This window comes from Schistocerca nitens, chromosome 6 (genome assembly GCF_023898315.1).
Source record: "Schistocerca nitens isolate TAMUIC-IGC-003100 chromosome 6, iqSchNite1.1, whole genome shotgun sequence".
In the NCBI taxonomy this organism is placed as follows: domain Eukaryota; kingdom Metazoa; phylum Arthropoda; class Insecta; order Orthoptera; family Acrididae; genus Schistocerca; species Schistocerca nitens.
The window spans coordinates 236166019-236181253 of record NC_064619.1 but is presented as its reverse complement, the minus strand read 5'-3'; the positions used below and the strand labels follow the sequence as shown (position 1 = coordinate 236181253).

Sequence of the window (15235 nt, the reverse complement as noted above, 5' to 3'; positions counted from 1 at the left end):
GAAATGTGGTGCTACAGAATAATTCTTAGGAGTAGATGGGTAGATTTGTTAACTCCTGAGGTGGTACTGAACAGAGTTGGGGAGAAGAGAAATATGTGGCACAGCTTGACTAAAAGAAGGATCTGGTTGATGGAACACGTTCTAAGGCATTGATGTCAACAATTAAGTATTCGACAGAAGTGTGGGGAGTGAAAGTCATTGAGGGAGACCAAGAGATGAATACAGTAAGCAGGTTCAGAAGGAAGTATGTTGCAGCAGTTTTCAGAGATAAAGAGCCTCGAGCAGGATTGAGTAGCATCAAGAGTTGCATCAAACCAGCAACAACAGCAGCAAGAACAGCAAAAGACAAAATGTCTAGATTCTTCATGGGGGACCACTTGTGTAACAACAGAAACACACTATGTGAAGCCCACAAAAGAAAAAAAAATGATATTTTGAGGTCTGAATCAGTTACCTCATAAGCAGTGAAGTGATGGTTGAGATGACATTGATACATTTCCCTGTTGTCAATACAGACTTTAAATGATGGAAATGTCGGTATTGCCAAAAGTTTCTTGTTTACAGTGGACAACACCCTTATTTGCTGCTGTAGCAAGGCCAGATGCTGCTGATGCTGTTTCAGTTGGTTGGCTGTGAGCTGTTAGCCATGTTCCCATTGCATAGCAGTAGTTGTCAATCGCTCTGTCATTGTTCGTGTTGTTGTAGAAGCTACTGTTTCATAAATTCCAGATCCATGTCACCAGATTTATCAATGTATTCTAGATTTGGTAATATTTGTTGCCACTGTTGCAAGTTATAATTATGAACACAATTTTATTGAATATACTAAACATACAAGTATGCACATGGTTAAATTAAGTAATGGAAGGTTTTCTTCATGCTAAGTGAATACTGCCAACTGAAACAGAGCACTTGAAGTTCATAAAATGTAGATAATTGTCATCGTTTTACACCAGCTACAAGGCAGTTGTACATATGTTTCCATATGCATGAGGCCAACAGAAGTGACACTCCAGGCTGGCAGCTCATTTAAATGCAAATGTCAATCATAAGGTCCTGCCACATGACACAACGTGTCTTCCAGGAGTGTGACGTATGTTGATTGTGCCACCTGCAGTGAAGTCACATTGACTGAGGTGCTCTCTGGGACAAGGGCCATGAGTGATGGTTGATCTCCGACAGTTGTGATAATCCCGTATCCCTGTCAGAGACAGTTACAGCAGTTATTTCAAGATAGCAAGAATCATCTGTAAATTTCAGTTTAAAGTGTTTTCTGCCCACTATCTTAGATTGCAAACCTTCTGGGATGAGTAAAGGACAATTTGTTATTGCAGAAAGCAATGTGGTGTTGCTTAGAAAAGTCAGACCCCATGCACTGTGGTAGAATGCTACACTGAACATCAACACTACGAGTCTATTTGTCTTTTGCAACAAACCAACTCCCCTGCAGATGAATGTTGTATCTCCACTGGACTTTCAATGGAGTGTGATAAAACAATACTTATGGCCACAGCAACATCTTTTTGGTACTCCATTATTAAAGAATATGTGGAAACAGGAATGACAGAAAGTCTGATGAACAGTGATAGTGGCTTTTGTTGTTGTAGTCTTTAATTCAGAGTCTGATATGATGCAGCTCTTCTCCTTGTCTCCTTGCTAGTCTGTTTTGTGCAAGCCTCCTCATCACTGCAGAACTACTGCTACCTACATCCATTTGGATCTGAGTACTGTATTCTAGCCTTAGTCTCTCTCTACAATTTCAATTTTTTATATCCTGCACCCCCCCCCCCCCCCCCACACACACACACACACGCTGCCCTCCAATACCAAATGCAATCCCTTGATGCCTTGGAATGTGTCCTAGCAACTAATCCCTAAATTTCTTTTGTACCCAGATAGATTCAGTACCACCTTATCAGTTATGAAATCTATCTCTATAATCTTCAGCATTCTTCTGCAGTGCCACATTTCAAAAGCTTTTATTCTTTTCTTGTTTCACTTCCATACAAGGCTGCAGTCCAGACAAATACCTTCAGAAAAGACTTCCTAATTAATAAACTGATATTAGATGGTAATAAATTCCACTTTTTCAGAAATGTTTTTCTTGTTATTGCCAGTCTACATTTTACATTCTTTCTACTTCAGCTACCACCATTTATTTTATTGCCCATAGCAAAACTCGTCTACTACTTTTAAAGTATCGTTTCCTAATCTAATTCTCTCAGCTTCACCCCGTTTAATCTGACTACAATCCATTACCCTTGCTTTGCTTTTGTTGATGTTTATTTTGTATCTTTCTTTCAAGATACTATCCATTCTGTTAAACAACTCTTCCAAATCCTTTTCTGTCTTTGTAATTCTGTCAATGTCACTAGCACACCTAGAAGTTTTTACTTCTTCTCCCTGAATTCTAATTCTATTCCTGAATTTTTCCTTGACTTCCTTCACAGCGTGCTCAGTGTGCATACTGATTAACATTGGGGATAGGCTACAACTATGTCTCATTGCCTTCTCGACCACTGCTTCTCTGTCATGCCCTTTGATACTTGTAACCGAAGCCTATTTTCAGTGCATGTATAGTCAATCTACAAATGCTGAGAATGTAGGCTTGCCTTTCTTCAACCTGTCTTTTAGGGTAAGTCATATGGGCAATATTGCCTTTGGTATTCCTACATTTCCCCAGGATCCAAACTGATCTTCCAAGAGACTGACTTCTACCAGTTTTTCCGTTCTTCTGTAAATAATTCATTTCAGTATTTTTGCAACAATGACTTATTAAAAAGATATTTCAATAGTATTCAGACCTCTCAGTATCTGCTTACTGTTACTTTCTGGATACTATTACATTCTTCTTGAAGTCTGAGGGTATTTCCCCTGTCTCATACATATGTTTTACAGTGGTCAACATTTCCTATTAACATTAGCCTTACCATGTTCTCTTGTCCTCCACCTGCCTCTTACCTTACTAGAAGAGGAACTTCTTCTCCAAAATATCTTCATGTAAGATCCATTATTTGTGTTACTGCAATCTTATGCATTTTTACTCAATTTGGCATGGTTATATTTAATGCAGACACCATGAATAGGAAAATATGTAAAGTGGTGTCGGGATTCACCATTAACTGGCAGAAAAGAATACTTAACTTCTCAGGACTAATTTTGATATTAATGATTAAGATTATACATCCTTTCTTACAATTTATGCATTTTATGGTAGCTTTTACTCTAATCAGTTCAGTGGTACAAATTTAGTTTTAATGTCCCATTGATGATGAGCTTATTACTGATGGAGAGCAAGCTCAGACTGGAGAAGAGTGGGGAGGGAAATAGGATGCATCCTCTTCAAAGGAATGGTCTTATCATTTCCCTTAAGTTATTTAGAGAAACTATGGAAGACCCAAATCTGGTTGGGAAGATGGATGTGCCTTTGTGGATGAGTAACATGTGGAAATCAACAGTTATGAGCATGGTGATATATGGCATGAAAGATCAGTTTACAGACAAGATCTGGAAGATAGTACCTGTCTTGGAAGACCAGCAGTTCATCTAGAGAGACTGTTTATCATTGCAAACGTCATGTCTGCAGATGTAGTGGAAAATGTAAAAGTTGTATTCTGCAAATGAACTAATAATGGTAGCAACATAATCACAAGGCTCAGTGTCTCTGAAGCCAGTTATAAAAAAAGGAATTGGGAAGAACTTGTGCAGATGTCCATCAACTTGAGGAGAGCAAGTATCTAATCATGCAGTGAAGGAATGTCAGTGAAGACATACCTTCATAGCTGAGATACAGGATACTGTTATTCCAGAGGTGAGCCACATGTCCAGAAAAGATGAAGATTTGTATGTTTATGACATTTATAATGCTCCCAACAACAACTGTCTGAACAAATACCAACCTGTGTTACTGATATGTGGTTTCTTAAACATTTTGGAAATTATTTATTTACAATATATTAATTATTTTATCAATAACATCTAGAGAACTGTGTGGCTGTTTAGTAATACACCAAAGAAAAATTATGCTACAACTGACCAAACACCTCATGACAATAATGTTTAAATTACTGTGATTAATTTCAGATGCAAGTTCACATTTAAACAGTAGCTTAATTTTCTAAGCAAAGTTAAAACTTTGGTCATAAAGATAAAGTGTTTTTTTATATGAGATAGAGCAGAGTACTAAGTGCTAGATATGTGCCTTGTTGGACCCTGAGCATATTACCTAATCTTCCTCCTTATTTAAAAATGGGAGTATTGATCTACTGTTTATGCCTGCTGCAAAACTTTCCATAACATTTTCTTTAAGATAAGTATCATCTTGTTTCCTTTACTTACAAGTATCAAGCTATGGTATTGCATTGCCAGTTTCCAAATGTGGGGATGATTAGAGAAATTTTTGTACAGGTACATGCAACAGATGAAGATAAGGGAGTTAATGGACAGGTGAAATATTCCATTGTTCAACAACCTAATCAAAAGGGAACTAAATTCACTGTTGATGAAGAAACGGGTGAAGTCTCAACAAACAAGGTTAGTATAACTGTGGTAAGATATAAATTATATTAGATCAAGATGATTTACAAATATGGTGAGTATTCAGAGCTCAATATGGTAAATCAGTGACAAAAAGAAAAACCATAAGATTTTTCTGTGTAAACTGCTTTCATTCTTGTTCAACAGGATTTAAAAATCTTGACAGAGAGTAAATACCAATGTGTAGATTAATGTCAAATTCAAATAAACTGAAATTTCATTTTGATACAATTACAAATGGGCTATGCTGCTTACCGTACTTATTTTGATGGTCAACTGCCAGTCCCTGCACCAAACAACTCAATCCACTGCAGATATTCCTGCATTTTGGAAAACTTTTCTGGCGTTCCAACTCCATTAAAAACTAAAATATCACCTACAAACGATCTTGTAGACTTCTGAACTATTTTGACTGATAATTTATATGTATTAGGAACAGTAAGGGCAATATAACACTCTCTTACAGTAGTCCTCGAGTTACTTTTACCTCTGTTGATTTTACCCTATAGAAGAAAAATGTGAAGTGCATTTTGGAAAACTTTTCTGGCGTTCCAACTCCATTAAAAACTAAAATATCACCTACAAACGATCTTGTAGACTTCTGAACAATTTTGACTGATAATTTATATGTATTAGGAACAGTAAGGGCAATATAACACTCTCTTACAGTAGTCCTCGAGTTACTTTTACCTCTGTTGATTTTACCCTATAGAAGAAAAATGTGAAGAGATCTGTCTGCTAGAAAGTCTTGAATCCAATAGCAGTGATATCCAGTATTCTGTAATATCATATTTTGATCTCTGGGCACATTGCAGAATTCTACTGAATCTTTTCTGGAAGCCACAGCATTAAACTGGATGCTATTCTGTATTGTCCTCTGGATCTTACGGATGGACAGAGAGAGTTGAGTTTCATAATATTGCTCATTGCAGAATCTTTGTTGTTTCCTATATTTTAGGGGTGGTTTTCATTTACCAAGAAGGTCATCATACTCTGGTATCAGTTATGTTACATAATTTTACAATAATACAGGCCTTAATAAAATGGGAATGATGTGCACCATTTTCCAATCACTTGGAGCACGTTGCATCAGCAGCCTATGATAGACTGCTACTAGATGGTTCAAATACCCTTTTATTCTTATTATGGTGAAAAACGATTAAAATACTCATATTACTTCCAACACCTCAGAAGTATCTCCTGTGGTATGGCTTGTGTCATATTCTATCACACCTTGAAATGAAATACAAGAGAAATTTAGAAATAAAAAACCCACATTATTTGTACTTATCTAAGCCACATTTCCATACATCATCATTATTATTCTTGGCACAGTAGTATAATTAATGATTCCTGCTTGAAAATAGGATTTTTTGGGTTTAAATTCATGTCTTCTACTCTTTAACTGCATAGTACACAGGATATTTGATTTGTTCTTCTACGTCATTTATTCCTCTTCCACATAAAAGATGTGCCATGGTGATCTCATCCCAGAAGTCCAGAATAACCTTCATTCTCAACTCAAATTTTTAGGCTCATGCAGAATCTTTCCCTAAATCCATCTCCCTCCTAACTCCAGCTACCTCCACATACCAAGCTCCTACTTGCTTGCCTAAATCCATAACCCTAACCCTGAACACACCATTGTAGCTGGTTACTCTGTTGTTACTGAAAGAAGCTCTCATTGACTACCTCCTACTAATTACCTGCAACCTGAACGCTCATATAAAAAATGTGAACCACTTCTTTCGCTAGCTCTCATCTCATAAACATCTGGATCCCTGTTTGTCACTGTTGACACCAACTCCCTACAGACCAACATCCCCCATGCCATGGTCTTGCCACTGTTGAACACTACCTCTACCAAAATCCTTTCAACTACAAATTCACCACCTCGTTCATTATATATCTAACAAACTACCCTTCTTCCACGTAAGTTTTTCTCCTTTGAGGGGGAGATGTACCAACAAATCTGCAGCATGGCCATGGCCAGCCACAAGGTACCATTCTATACCAACCTTTCTATCGGCCATCTACAGAAAATCTTTCTAACCACTCAAAATGCCAGACCCATTGTCTGTTTCAGATTTCATTGATGGTATCTTCATGACCTGTACCTAGAGCCAAGACACTTTATCAAGATTCCTTCAGAGTCTCAACACCTCAACCACCTGCTTCATCTGGTCCTCATAAGCAAATGTACCATCCTCCTGGACATTGACCTCCACCTCCCTAATGGCTCCATCCAGACCTCCACCCATATCAGGCCCACTAACCATCAACAGTACCAGCATTTTAATCATTTCCACCCAAAAAGTCACTCACGCATTATGCATGTGCAATGATGTGTGACGCTTTGCTCATTACACTGTAGTGACTTCATAGCCACTGTCAAATTATGGCCAAGAGCAGAGCTGACCACTCAGTGGATGAACATGCTGCTGGGAACAACATATTTCATTTCAATGGCTGCTTCAATGCTCATTGCATCTGAATCCATTTCCAAGACACCATATTCTCTGACTGACATAGATGGGAGTTGCCCATAATCCTCTAGGCCTTATTCTCCACTAGCATCTGCCCCACACCTGCCTCAAACATTGCCCTATGGCACTAACTTCACCCATCCTGCACTCACATCCTCTTCTCTGTAGTCTCCCTCTTCCTCTGTTCTATCTTCCCCTCCCATCATCTGCACCTATCAACATCTCAGCAATTCAATAACACTGCCTGAAAAATAAAAGGAAAACTGAAAAAAGTACACCCTTGAAGAGGTTTCCAGTTTAGTCAAGATTTGTAGTTGCAAAGATGCATGTGGAGTACATAAAAGATTACATTTACAGTTCATTAGCACAAGCAATTCTGAGTTACCAGGTATCAATCCATGCTGAAACACCCATATTAGCATGAAGTGGAACATCCACATGCAGCATTGCAGGTGCTGTCTCTGGCATCCAGTTGAATGACCTGGAAGACATTACAAAACACCTGCTCAACCTGTTCATATAGTTCTGTACAAGTTGGTTGACAAATCGCTGAGTTACTTCTCGTTGCATCACGTGTGCTTGATTGGAGACCATTCCAGAGATCGTGTTGGCCAGGGAAGTTGCTGCACATCTTGCAGAGCACATTACGTTTCACAGACTGTGTGGGCAAGCATTATCCTGTTGGGGTAATGCATCACCTTCCTGCTGCAAGAATGGCAAAAGAACATGTTTAACAACATTCTGCACATACCGAGCACTGGTTGGTATCCCCTCCAAAAACTCCAAAGGTGAATGAGAGTTGTAACATATCACACTCTAGACCAAAAGACCCCAGGAGGGGCCAGTGTGTCTCGGATGAATGAAATCTATGTGGCAGCATTCACCAGGCCTACATCAAACATGCAAACAACCACCATTTTCACGCAGCCAGAGCTTGATTTCACCACTGAAAAACACGGCATGTCATTCCATCTTCCAAGTGATCCTCTGAAGACACCAATCAAGCCATGGACATCGATGCTCTGACATGAGTGGAAGACCCGCTCCAGGTGTGGGTGCCCTTAGTTCAATAACGGTTCACAAAAATTCATGCTGACACACCTGGGCTCACAAGCCCTCTTAACTATGTGAGCAAAGTTATCCAGACACCCCCAAAAATGTACATTTTTCATGTTAGGTGCGTTCTGCTGCCACCTAATGCAGGTACTCCATATCAGTGACCTCAGTAGTCATTAGATATCATGAGAGAGCAGAATGGTGCACTCTGCAGAACTCACGAACTTTGAACGTGGTCAGGTGATTGGGTGTCACTTGCTTCATATATCTGCATGTGAGATTTCCACACTCCTAAACATCCCTTGGTCCACAGTTTCCAATGTGATAGTGAAGTGGAAACATGAAGGGACATGTACGGCACAAATGCGTACAGGCCGACCTCGTCTGTTGACTGAAAGAGACTGCCCACAGTTGAAGAGGGTTATACTGTGTAATAGGCAGACATCTATCCAGACCATCACACAGGAATTCCAAACTGCATCAAGTTCCATTGCAAGTACTATGACAGTTAGGCTAGAGGTGAGAAAACTTGGATTTCATGGTCAAGAAACTGCTCATAAGTCACACATCACACCAGTAAATGCCAAACGATGCCTTGATTGGTGTTAGGAGCATAAACATTGGATGATTGAACAGTGGAAAAACGTTGTATGGAGTGACAAATCATGGTACACAATGTGGCGATCTGATGGCAGGGTGTGGGTATGGCGAATGCCTGCTAAACGTCGTCTCCCAGTGTGTGTAGTGCCAACAGTAAAATTCGGAGGCAGTGGTGGTATGGTGTCATTGTGTTTTTCATGGAGGGGGCTTGCACCCCTTGCTGTTTTGCGTGGCACTATCACAGCACAGGCCTACATTGATGTTTTAACCACCTTCTTGCTTCCCACTGTTGAAGAGCAATTCGGGGATGGCAATTGCATCTTTCGATACGATCGAGCACCTGTTCATAATGCACGGCCTGTGGTGGAGTGGTTACATGACAATAACATCCTTGTAATGGACTGGCCTGCACAGAGTCCTAACTTGAATCCTGTAGAACACCTTAGGCATGCTTTGGAATGCTGATTTTGTGCCACATGTCCCCGACCAACATCGATACCTCTCCTCAGTGCAGCACTCCATGAAGAATGGGCTGCCATTCCCCAAGAAACATCCCAGGATCTGATTGAATGTATGCCTGTGAGAGGGGAAGCTGTCATCAAGGCCAAGGAAGCGCCAACACCAAAATGAATTCCAGCATTACCGATGGAGGGTGCCAGAAACTTGTAAGTCATTTTAAGCCAGGTGTCCAAATACTTTTGATCACATAGTGTATCTGTCCTGTGATATCTGTAAGATCTACCACTGCTGCCCTTACAATACAATGATCCTGGTGGGCACCTGTGCTGCATGCACCTCCAGAACCTCATCTATGAGTCTCAAAATGTTGTGACCACTGATACCAGCATCATTCAATAACTGATGCAGCACATCCAACTTGTATGGCAATTCTCTGAAAAGAACTTCGCACCACTCAGAAGGCCACAAAAATATGACCTCTTTCTAACTCTCTCAGTGGCTGTAGAAAGAACAAGTGCATCTCCATGGCATGGTTGCCTGCTTGCTTCACGCATTTGCACCACACTGAGCCTTCTAGTTGTGAGCATTCCTTATTAAAGGGTAGACACAGATGACACTCTGGTAGCTATGCCACTACACTATCCTTTGGAGACAATGTTGAAAAAAAAAAACACACACACACACACACACCAATATTTGTCTTGTCATTCCAGCAATCATGGCATAGTTGAATGGAGGAAATGTACTAAGATCTTCTGCAGCAAAACAATTTTTAAAGATCGAGTTTATTGTTTTGACCCTCTGTGTTCTTTTCCATTTCAGTGCCAACTGATGACTGAGCTTACATACAGTTTGCTGACTTTTTGCAAGATCAAACTTCTTAGTATTTTTCATCAGATTAATTACTGTCAAATAGCTCTCTTTACACTCATTTTGGCTTCATTCAGCTTTGCTTTGTCAATAAAGCTTTGACTTTATTTAAATCTGTGATTAAGTTCTCCTTGTGCATATAGCATCTTTATTACATTGCTATTGAACCAAGACAGGTCTGTCCCATCCCTCACAATCTTGCTTAGAACATCTGTCTGAAGCATATTGTGCAGTCCTTTTGAGTCTATAATACTCATCATCTTCATCACCAGATATGGATGTCTGACACTGATCTTTTAGATGACCTGAAAAATGTTTCCTATCAAAATGGTAAGTAAAAAATTCTCCTTCCTTTCTCCATATTGCTTTTAGTACCTATAGCCATTGATACTGTAACAGCATTATGGTCACTAAATGCCTCTTCAGTGGCCCTGAATTGAACAGTTTGATCTATTAGTTTTAATAGATATGAGAAGTTGCTCTACCTGATGGTTCTGTAGCTAACTACTCAAGGTAATTTTCAGAAAAGATGTTCAGAGCGACCTCTTATGAATCCCTGTCCGTGACATCTTTTTAAATCATTTTATCATTACTCATCTGTTCTTTAGGTGGCAAATTGAAATCTTCCCATATTAAAGTCACACTCACATGGTCAGGAGATTTATCTGTGATATTCTCCACATTTTCTCTGAAATGTATCTTCACTATAGTTCCTCAGACAGGTGGTCTATAAAAGCATCCGACTTCCATGTTTTTAGTTCTTACCTTCATCAAAATTGTTTCACGTTAGGGACCTGTAATCCCCTTGCTAAATACAGGACTAACTGGAAAATAACCTCTGTTAGGCTACAAATAAATTACTGGAATAATTAAAGCAAAATTATTAGAAAAATTGTGACACTGTCCATTGTATTACTTCTCTACTTAGTCATCATTCATGTTTAAACATTTACAGCTATTAATGTGTTAAAAACTTTTGTCTGTATAAAAGAGCTGCAGCTAGCCCATGACAGCAATCTCAGAATTCTTAGTTGGAGTAATAATGTTGGGAGTCAATACACTTTTTGTGCTTGAAGTGGTGAAAGTCACCTGAGACCAAGTCTACGCTGTTGGGCTGATATTAAAGAAAGTCCCGAATGATGCAAAAACTTGTGTTTGATATGCAGAGTGTATATGAGCATTGTCATACAGAAAAATTACACTGGTAATAAAGAGACCACATCACTAATGCTTTTACTCAGCTTTTACCAAGCAAGCTTCAGAATTGATTGTCATTCCACGTTGTATAAAATGTATGAATAAGAGACTTCTAGCATCTCAGAATATGTTGAATATAAGCTTTCTGACAGACAGAGTTTAGGATGCATTTTAAGACAATAGTAGCAGTAAAATATTTTTGCAAAACTGATATAGCAGAGGGGTATCTATAGCTACCATCAGATGAAGCTTCCAGCAGTTCAGGGTCATTGCTTCTCTTTCATCCTCTGTCACTACAATTGCCTCCCTTCTGGCATGAATGGTGCCCCTGCAGTTATTCACCATTACCTGTTAACAGTTTACCCACTGTCCTGTGCTGCACTAACAACCTGGATCTCATCCTTGTTACTAGCAAAATGAGATAATCACATCTACACAATCTTTGCCTTCCTTTACAAATCTTACAACACAATGGCACCTTACAACTCAATGTCATCTATTACAGCTTAAAGAAATATGAACTCCTTAAACCAGAGGCTGGCTACATGGTACACATCCTTGATGTGGATGGCTTATGCCCACTGAATAAAAATGTCAAAGCCACCATCAAACTTCCCCCAATGACTATCCTTAAAGTATTACAGTCCTTCCTGGGAGAATCCAATTACTAAGGGAAATTTATCCCCCAGGTATCAGATATATTCAAATTTCTCAACCTCCTGAAAAAAAGTGCTAAATTTCAGTGGATTACTGTTTGCCAACAGGCTTTTGAGCACTTAAAGCATGGCCTCCAACGTGTCCTTTGACTACCCACCTTCAGCTCCAGTAAACAATTGGCCCTTGTGACTGATGCTCCCCACGACATGGCACTGGTACAGTTTTATTGCACAAAAATCCTGATGGCACAGAAAATTCCACTGTTTATGTCTAAAAACATTACATTCGACTCAACTCGGCTATAGCCAAATAGAAAAAGCAGCACTGACAACCATTTTTCACATCGAAAAATTTCATAATTCCCTCTAATAAATGAAATTTCACCTGATTACTTGCCTCCCTCGAGGAGGAAGCCCTGTCGTCATGTGAATGGAAACCTACTTGCTTTTTCCGTTACATGGACGACACATTCGTCATCTGGCCACATGGTATGGATAAACTCCTTGACTTCCTTACACATCTAAACTCCATACACCCCAACATCAAATCCACTATGGAGACTGAAACAGAGGGTAAACTACCTTTCCTTGACGTCTTGGTCAAGAGAAGGCCTGACGGCACCCTAGGCCATGGGGTGTATCGGAAGACAACGCACACTGATCTGTATTTGCACGCAGAAAGCTGCCACCACCCTTCACAGAGGAATGGGGTGCTTAAAACTCTAGTACATAGGGCGCGCACTATGTCTGATGCAGAGAGTCTACCCCAGGAATTGGAACATCTGAGAACTGTATTTCGAAAAAATGGGTACTCAGAGTGGCAGATTCAACGTGCTCTCCGCCCACCCACACAGCACAACCTGTGGAGATGGATGAAATCATGAGGGAGGAGGTAGGCACTGCGTTTATCTCATATACAGGCGCACTCTTGGGGAAAATTGCCCGCATTTTGAAGGAACACCAGGTCGGAACTGTGTTTTGTCCTCCGAATAAAACTCGTGCACTGGTGGGGAGCGCCAAAGATGACCTCGGTTTGAGGAAGGCCGGCATGTACCAGATTCCATGTCAATGTGGCAAGTCGTATATTGGTCAGACGATGCGTACCGTCGAGGATCGATGCCGTGAACACCAGAGGCACACTCGACTGATGTATCCGAGCAAGTCGGCGGTCGCTGAACATTGTTTGTCGGAAAATCACGCTATGGAGTATGAACGCACGAGGATTCTGGTACAGACGTCGAGATACTGGGACAGCGTTGTTAGAGAGGCCATCGAAATTCACACCAATGACGACCTCATAAACCGTGACTGTGGCTATAATCTTTGCAAGGCTTGGGAACCAGCGATTGGGTTAATCAAGAGTAAATTGAGCAAATGTATAGTTGTGACGACCACGGCGGACAGAGCCATCACACCGATGTCATCTCAGACGCCCTCTCAATCTGTTTCATCGCGCGACCGTGGCACGGGCGCGGACGGCGGAGTGAGCGCGCTGCGGGCGGAGGGTATTTAAATCGGCCGCCGCCGCGAGCGAACCCAGTTCCCCCTGAGCAGCCATAGTGTACGGATCTCTGTGCCGGCACGTTCACAGGAGCTCAGTCCATCAGTTCACCTGATGATGGCGACATGTATGATCGCCGAAATATTGTGCCCGTTGGACACTGTAGACCGGCAGTACACCTGTGGATATTTTGATTATCAGTGGCTTGTTATTTATGCACATTACATGACATGTGTGTAGACATCTAATGATACACACCTCCACAAATGTACAACAAAACGTCGCATTCCTGAAATGTAGACTCAGTGATGTATTTTCAGTTATTAAGCAAGTGCTCATAATGTTTCGGCTCATCAGCATACATTTTCAGTAGATGGTGTCTCACAGCTTGTAAGCATTCATTGAAAGTCATACTAAACCACCAACAGCTGATATCATGAACAAATTTATTTATGCAACCAATTTCAATTCCAGCAGATCATGACAAGTCATAAAAAAATTTTATAATTTCAACATTTGTATATGCTTAACCCAAGATGTCAAAAAACACATAGTGAATAACTTGTTAAAAACATCACACAATGATACAAAAAGCATTGATTAGTCACAATTGACAAATTCAAAAGTGACATTGAATACATAAATATACCAACCTCCTGAGTACTGAGTAAGTATTGTACGAGATCTGTTCAAAAATTTGTCCACCAAATTTTTCTACACTTACATTTTACTTAATGTGCATGGTCTCCTTCAAAATACTCTCTTTCACAATTGATACACTGCTCCCAATGCCGTTTCCACTTCCGGAAGCAGTCTTGGTAGTCCTCTTGCTGGATCACACGAAGAACTGTCTGCGAATTTTCTTTTACCTCATCTATCAGTGCAAATCTTCATCCGTTCAATGGGGTATTCAACTTTGGAAGTAAACAAAGGTCCACAGGGGTCAGGTATAGAGAGTATGGAGGATGCAGCACAGTGATTTCGTTTTTTGTGCAATAGTTACACACCAACAGGCACAAATGTGCGTATTGTGATGCAGGAGCCATGAACTGTCTCACATTTTGGGCAGTTTCCTTCCCACATTTTCTTGCAGCAACACAACACATCCAATAGTACCATCAATTAATGGTTTGTCCTCATGGCATGAATTTCGTTGATTTTCCTGACATGAGCATCCATTCTGATGGACTTGAGCAATATACCACATATCCAGAATTGCTACAGAGTGGCTCCAGGAACACTCCTCTGAGTTTAAAAAGTTCCGCTGGCCACCAAACTTCCCAGTCATGAACATTATTGAGCGTATCTGGGATGCCTTGTGACATGCTGTTCAGAACAGATCATCACCCCCTCATACTCTTACGGATTTATGGACAGCGCTGCAAGATTCACAGTGTCAGTTCTCTTCAGCACTACTTGAGACATTATTTGAGTCCATGCCATGTTGTGTTGGGGCAATTCTGCATGCTCGCCGGGGTCCTACATGATATTAGGCAGGTGTACCAGTTTCTTTGGCTGTTCTGGGGAAACACTACTTTTACAAAACAGTCGTTTAAACTTTAAAAAAAGTTGTAAGATAAAAAAGGTGTTGCTTACAGAGAGTAATATAAAGGTGTTTCTAAAGAGTTAAAATCATTACCCTGCCAACTATATCCATATTTGAAAATATTTGTGTCACTAAGACTTTCATTAATGAATAGTGGGGTTCACAATTATGAAACAAGGAAAAGGAATAACTTTCATACATACATACTCACTAAAATAATATATCCGGACAATGTATCATGAGCCAGAAATTTTCATCAATTCACTGCCAGATAAGATCAAAAGAATACCAAACTTTAATAAACTTTAATACATTTAAAAGAGAACTA

At 40.1% G+C, this 15235-nt stretch overlaps 1 protein-coding gene across 1 annotated transcript in view; it reads left to right on the top strand.

Annotated features, from left to right (window-relative positions):
* The window catches only part of LOC126263301 (neural-cadherin-like), a 234588-nt gene that overhangs the window by 140642 nt on the left and 78711 nt on the right, over positions 1-15235 (top strand). Inside the window, exon 6 of the mRNA XM_049960389.1 lies at positions 4408-4533. Coding sequence (XP_049816346.1) covers positions 4408-4533 — 126 coding nt within the window. The remainder of the gene's footprint in view (positions 1-4407; positions 4534-15235) is intronic.